Source organism: Gopherus evgoodei, chromosome 8 (assembly GCF_007399415.2).
Source record: "Gopherus evgoodei ecotype Sinaloan lineage chromosome 8, rGopEvg1_v1.p, whole genome shotgun sequence".
Taxonomy (NCBI): Eukaryota; Metazoa; Chordata; order Testudines; family Testudinidae; genus Gopherus; species Gopherus evgoodei.
The window spans coordinates 49922346-49929315 of NC_044329.1; the positions used below are offsets into that span (position 1 = coordinate 49922346).

Genomic DNA, 6970 nt, shown 5'->3' on the forward strand with positions numbered 1-6970 from the left:
CTTGAGATGGGACGAGTGGAACACACACACTCTCACACACACACACACACACACACACACACACACACACACACACACACACACACACACACACACTCGCTCCACAAGAACCACAAGCCACTCGAGTAGCCAGGATTTTATCCAACAATGGATTCCTCCCCATTGACTCCACATCTGAAATTCAGATGTGGGGAGGAAATCTAACTTAGCCCAACTTTCACCTTTGCACACCTGCACCTTGGATTGCACTAGGCCTGTGTGTTCCTTTTGGATGAGACTCATCTTCGGAAGACCATGGCTACTCAGCTATAGAATTTGGTCCAAGAAAATAATAATAAAGATACCACCTGTACCTTTCTTAGTTTCAAGTGTGATGGATTTTTCTTTTCTCTCCCTCCCCCCCCCATTTACAAAGCAGATTATTCTCCATACACATTTAGCTGAGTTGATAAAAATTCATTCCAAATGCCATCCTAATTTACCTCTTTGGGGGGGGTTATTCTGTTTAACACAGCAGCCTCCCGTCTAGCAATCCAGCCAGAATGATTAAAGGGAGACCGTACCAATCTACACCTGCTCTTTGTTTGCACTGTCACACTTTGACCTAATGTCTCTCTAGATTTTAATTAGGGGATCGGAATTAACACACCCACTCATTATGGACACTCAAATGCTCCCACCTCGCTCCGATTCCCTATAGCCCAACAGCTTCTCCAAATATTAGAGCGGATGGGGGTGCGGGTTGTTGTTTTTCCCCCGCTGTATTTCCAGTTGCTCTAATTCAAAAAGAATCATCCCCTACAACTTCACGACTGCTTTGATTTCAAACCAGGGCAGATATTGATTAGAGACTGGGCCAATCACCAACATTTTATAGACAACATTGTCAACAAAACAAATAAGAGGGAGAGAGAGACCGGTCTTTTTCTTGGCTAACAGAAAATAAAAGGAGAGGAAGAAAAGGCACTTGCAGGATTTCCAAGGCATCTCTGATATTTATATATACAGGGTCCATTACATTATAGGAACCATATACAGGCTCCATTATATTATAGGAAATATATAATAAATGACTTCTCAAGAATGTCAGGCACTGAAAATGCAGCCCTAAGGACTTCAGAGAGTTGAATGCCACTGCTAGGTGCTTTGTCTAGGTTACAAGCTGCTCAAACAACATTTAACAAAGGGCCTCCTTAGTCATATTATATATATTACAAGAGTCAAGTAACCACATTTTCAATCAGCTGCTAACACGATGAGGCTTATAGATATATTATATATATATATAAAAAAAATTTAAACAGACACAGATTCAGGTTTCCGAAAGCTGCTCTCCCCCACCATGTGTAACTATCAATATATATCAACTGGGCGTGCAATCATATTTATTGTCACTTCCATTCATGTCATGACCTTGCTTATATAGTTTAGATATGAATTATTGACTGTTACAGTCCTGCTGGTAAAAGGGGAGGGGAAAAGAAAAAAAAAAGTCAAGTAGTTCGCAGCGTGCTAAAAAAGAAGCAGTTGGATCTGGCTGCCTATATGCAGTTTATTTTTCTGGGAAGCATAAGCAAGGATTTTACCCATTCGGAGAGAGGAAAAATAAAATTAAAAAATTGCAAAAAAATAAAATAAAATAAATAAATACATGGCGGCGGATGCTGCTAAATGTCCTTCCCTGAGCATCTGTTGTTTAAGATCACCCTTGATTGATGACTGCTATTTTTTAATTGTTGCTTTTAAAATTTAAATGCCCCCCTGGGATGTGTTATAAGTGTGTTAGTGCATGGTAGGAGGTCTGGAAAAGTGGGAACCAGCAGAACGAATGTTGTGATGTCATTACCACCCTTACAGGAAAACACCCCCTGCCATAAAACAACAGTACCCTAAAGTAATCAACAAATAGATAGGCTTCCACTAAAGGTATTTGACAACTTTCTGTGTGTGTTATCTGGCGTCAGTGACTGGCAGATACACAGAGACTTTAACTTTATTTAAAATAAAATAACATTAAAAAAAACTTTAGAAGTGTATTTTTATTCTTTTTTATCCTCATTTAAGAGACAAAGTGAAAACACCTTCTTAGGGGGTTGTTTTGGGGTTTTTTAAATCTATTTCCGAACAGTTTTCATAGCAGAGCAATGTTTTAAAGACGTAACAAGAGAGACGACATATTAAAAGCAGCAAAGGTTGCATGGGTGAAGATTAATTAATATTTTCTCCGCTTCGATAGATACTTTACTATGCAATGTTAATATTCCATTTTTCCCTTTGAAATAATATTAAAAAATAAGAACTTCTGAGGAGAGGGAAATACCCTTAAAGTGGAAAAACAAAATTGGCACAAACCCCATAAGATCATCAGAATCCCCATTCCTACCTGTTTTTTCTTTAATTTCACACAAGACGTTAAAAAGGGCCGGCTTCATTCTGTGGCAGTTTAAAGCATGTTTCCTGCAAGAAAGAAGCAAGGTTAGAGTGCCATGGCAGCTCAAGACAACTTTCAAAATTGAAATTGGCTAGTATGTGCAAAAGGAGGAGGAAAAATACAAATAAATACCTATAAACACAGTATACATTTTGGCCAAAACTGCACAGGAAGCCACCATGCAATAACTTTTAGGACTTCAACTGATGATCTTTCATTCTTGAGGGGCTACCCGCTAATGCAGATAACATAAATTAGGCCAATTTAGGAATTACTTGAAAATGGCATTTGCTACTAAGTGGCATTCACAATCTAGCAGCCCTAGCCAGGCAATTAACAGCCAAAGCCAGGAACATGTGGAAGACATGGAATACACAGCACTGAGATTTGTCTCCCTTTCTCTCACCCTGTCCTCACACTCCCCTCCTTTCTATTTAATACACCCATGTGTTCCAATTCATCCTGCAGATGCCCCCTCAATATTTAGAAGGTGCACCGATTGGAACTGTCAATTTCTCGCATTTCAGGACCCAAGTTAAAGAGAATGGAAATGCACTGCCAGGGGCAAACACACACATCTGGGCACAGAAATTCATTTTTTCATGTTTACATTATGCTTCTTGTGTACACACTGCCTGCTTGCTGATATTAAGATTCAATTATTGACAATTAGGACACTACACTCATTTAAAAAAAACAAACAAAAAACCACACAACCTTCTGCTTGGTGGATTTTTTTTTAATTTTCTTTTCTTTTTGGGCAGCAGGGATTGGTTATTGTTTTTGAGGAAGGCAGGAGAGTTGCTTGTTTAATTGGCTGGTTGCCTTTAAAACCCATCAGGTGCCCACTTCTGCAAAGAAACAAATGTAATTTTTTTTAGCCATCTAATCACTTTGCAAAGGGCTTGGTTGTATAAAGGGCTGTTCTGATCAGGCATCAATTATGGGAATGTTGTTTACCAACTGAAACGATATATAAAGGCGGTGGGAAAATCTGGCAAACATTCACTATTATTTTCCTGACCACCACCCTGCCTTATGGTAAAAGATTGGTGTACGAAGTCTCTCAAAGGCATAGCCCAGAAAAGCCACACTGTCACTTTAGCAGAGAACTCAAATGAGCACAGCCATTTGTATATAAACAACGCGTATGTGCTTTATACACACAGACACTATTAGCAATTTACATCTTTAAAGAAACTTCATAAAAAACTAATATGGGATGCATACGCAGGACTGAAAACCAGGCAGCGCTGAAAAATACAATCGGTTTCACAGCCGAAGAGAAAGTCCTGTAAGGAAGTAGCTGTGGGTAGCCCAGCAAGGCAAAACATGGAGCATCATCCAGGTCTCAAAGTTCTGTTTGTTTTTAATTTGACTGAATGTAAATTACACATGCAGGAAAATAGTGACATACACAATTCCTGTAACTTTCAGGCTAAAGATTTCCCTCCCTTCCCCAGCTCTGTCTGGGCATGAAACGGGAAATTTCTTCATCCTAAAAGCTAGCAAGCTCTGCTTCTACAACGATCAGCCCAATAACAAAAGTATCCTATGATACTGGGGTTTTAAGGCTAAGAAGACAGAGAGACCAAATATAATAGCATACCCTCACCCCTTTGGAAATAGATCCAAGCTAGTTTATTGGGATCTACGTTTTTCCATGAACAATGTACTCTAGCATTCTGTTCCATTGTGGAACACATGTGCCAGCGAGAACTATAGCACACGTAAAAGCTTTTCTTCAGATAATAAAATTCTAATGTATACCAGACAATTTTGGCAACTTTATATTAAAAAAATAACCGTGCCTTCATTTTTTTAAGTTTGGGCTAGAGCTTCTCAAAGCTGTCTATTGAGCTTGCATGCGGTGAAGTCGAATATGTTCCAGTTAGCAGATTTTTACTGCTTTTTTTCTTTTTAATATCCCATCATAAAAAAATCTGTGCACATCTGCCCCAACCATAAAATGTAGCCTTAGCAAAAAGCGCATTATTTTAAAAGGTGTCCAAAGATGATACAGCACTTGGTGCATTTTCTAGGGAATTCAAAGCAGGCTACTGTGTTTTTAAAATTGTCTGCTATAAAATGAAATACTACAACACAAATGCTGAAGAAGAATCAGCTGCCATCCCCAAATCCTATTCCAAAAATGTACATAATCCACACATGGTTCCAATAACACATAGTAGTGTCATAGGTGCTTAATGCGGGGGTTTGAGGGGGGAAGAGAAAAAGTGTAGTTTTTGTACATATAGCTGGATTAGACAGTAAACCCACAGGAAACTGGCCCAAGTTTTTTGTTTGTTTGTTTGTTTTTTAAATCCCATCACGCCAAACAAGAATTTGAGTACTACTATTTCAATGAATAAAAGCAAATATCCACCCCCACCCTTCATGAAAAGGCCTGCTTTTTAAAATCCCACGGAAAAGCTTTTCTAAAAGGGCTGATAACTGGCGACAAAGAAAGAGATTTGTTTTTACACACACACACAAAACCACAAAAGAGCAAGGAATTATTTTTTTTTTTAGAAATCCTAACAGTCCCAAGCCACGGGCAAGAAAGGCGGGATGAAAGGAAGGAAAATCAAATAATTTAGCAATAATGTCTAGCTTGAGACTTGCTCCTCCTGGGATACCACCCAGCAAGATGATGTTCAAAACTTAGCCCTCCTGTCCTGTTTGACTCCAGGCGCCATGGAAGTGAGGAAGGCCGGCTTAAGATCAGAGAGCAGTTTCAAATAGATACAGACAGACAGATATAATGTAACTATATCATATCACCAAATATATACTTGCGATCAACATTTCTCCTGCGGCTCTGGTTCCTTCCCTTCCCCGACCTAGCTACTATTCAAAGCAGAGAAAGCACAATGAAGAAACCCAGCACTATGTAAGAAGGAAGAGAAGATTTCCACACACTCCCCCCCCAATCTCACCTGGCTTGTGCCTCATCCAAACTCTGATCTGTGATGGTCATGATCTGCTGTAAAATGTCTCCAATGTCTTGTTTCCTGCCTCCCTCGCCCTCTGTCCCTCCTGCTCCATCCTGCATGTGTTGGGACAGGCCGGGATGTCCTGCCATCCCCACCCCAGCATGGGAATGCATCAACCTGGGTTGATCGTCCATCGCCCAAGCTAGCAGCAGCAGCAGCAGTCCCTTTTCTCCTTCCTTCCTTCCTTCTCCCTCCTGCTCCTTCGGCGCGCCTCCTAGGGAGCAACCAGGCTTTTTATCCTTCACGCTGGCTCCAAATCCTTCTTCTCGGGAGGAGGAAATTTTTTTTAAAAAAAGGCAAAACGAGAAAGGGGGGAGGGGGATCCCGTTGCTTCTGGGAGGGAGGAAAAGAGACTCGGGGGTGGGGGGAGGGGGAAGAGGAAGACTCCAAAAAGCAAGAAAAATAAACCTCCTTGCCACTTGGGGCGGGGGGATCAGAGCTGGATTCTGGCTGCTTTCTTAGTCCGGGGCTCCTTTTGCAATCGCAGAAATGAGCTATCAGCCTTTAAATCTGCCTCTTAATCCTCTTGCAAATAGGCATTGATCTGGGGAAGGCAGAGGCGAAGGAAGGTTGCAAGGCAAACTTTCCCCCACCCCCCTCCAGCCACTGCCAGAGCGATCTCAAAGGGGGTGGGCTGCTTTGCTTTCTTTTTTCCTCTCCCCTTCTTCTTGCAAAAGCCAGAGCTCTGCCCCCACCCCAGCAGCAAAGCAAGCAAAATACCCTCCCTCCCTTTCCTCTCTATGTCTCTGCAAACTCCAGCACCCCCTCTGTCTCCTGCTTTTGTTTAGCTCAGGCTCAGGACTCCTGAAACTGACACAGAAAAAAGCCACAGGAGGAGAGAGCCAAGCTGCCCACCCCTCTGCCTTGATTGGCCATCTGGGAAGAGCCCGAGCTCCTCCCACCCCTTCCTCAGACACATACACTCACATCCCCACCCCACCCTCCCAGCTTCCTGTCAATCACCGGGTTCAGAGGTGGGCTGTGCCCTGCTTCCATCCGAAGTCTCCAGTCCTTAAAGGTGCAAGGGGGTCTTTGCAAAAGAAAGTGCACTTGGCCTGTTACCCCCCGCGCCCTAATGTGCTTGCTCTTCCTAGGGGAGGGGAAGGCTCCCAACCCGGCTACCCTGCAGCCCTGGGAAAAGAAACAAAAGGAGGTTTATTGCAAACATGCCAACCTACCACTAGTTTACTTGCTAGCACGTCCTTGCGAAAGCATTATTTGCACTCTGGGTAGCAGGGAGGTGCCAGCTGTGATTTAGGAAAAGGGCCTGGTTCGCTCAGCAGGCTGAGCAGCCCTCCACCTTCAGAATGAGGAGTTAGGCCCGAAGAAACCCTGGGGCTGGGTGGAAAACACAGGATATTTTTTACAAAACAAAATAAACACCAGGTTATTTCATTCCCCTGAAGTTTGTGAGCCTTTAGGTTACAGTTGGGTCATGTTCTCAACCTTTCCTCCACAATCATGAAGACTAGAAGTTGTTTTTTTTTTAATGAACTCTTTGTCTAATCCACTGACTCCAGGAGTTGGGGCTTTAAAACATACA

At 42.2% G+C, this 6970-nt stretch overlaps 1 protein-coding gene across 4 annotated transcripts in view; it reads right to left on the reverse strand.

The window, feature by feature from the left end:
- Nucleotides 1–6222, reverse strand: part of PBX1 (PBX homeobox 1) — a 259367-nt gene extending 253145 nt beyond the window's left edge. For 2 of the 4 annotated variants that reach the window (XM_030572630.1, XM_030572631.1), the window contains exons 1-2: nucleotides 5371–6222; nucleotides 2384–2457 (exon numbers count right to left, since the gene is read on the reverse strand). In XM_030572630.1, coding sequence (XP_030428490.1) covers nucleotides 2384–2457; nucleotides 5371–5561 — 265 coding nt within the window. In that variant the 5' untranslated portion in view covers nucleotides 5562–6222. The remainder of the gene's footprint in view (nucleotides 1–2383; nucleotides 2458–5370) is intronic. The other 2 variants (XM_030572628.1, XM_030572629.1) reach the window with 2 other exon arrangements.
- Nucleotides 6223–6970: the final 748 nt, after the last annotated feature.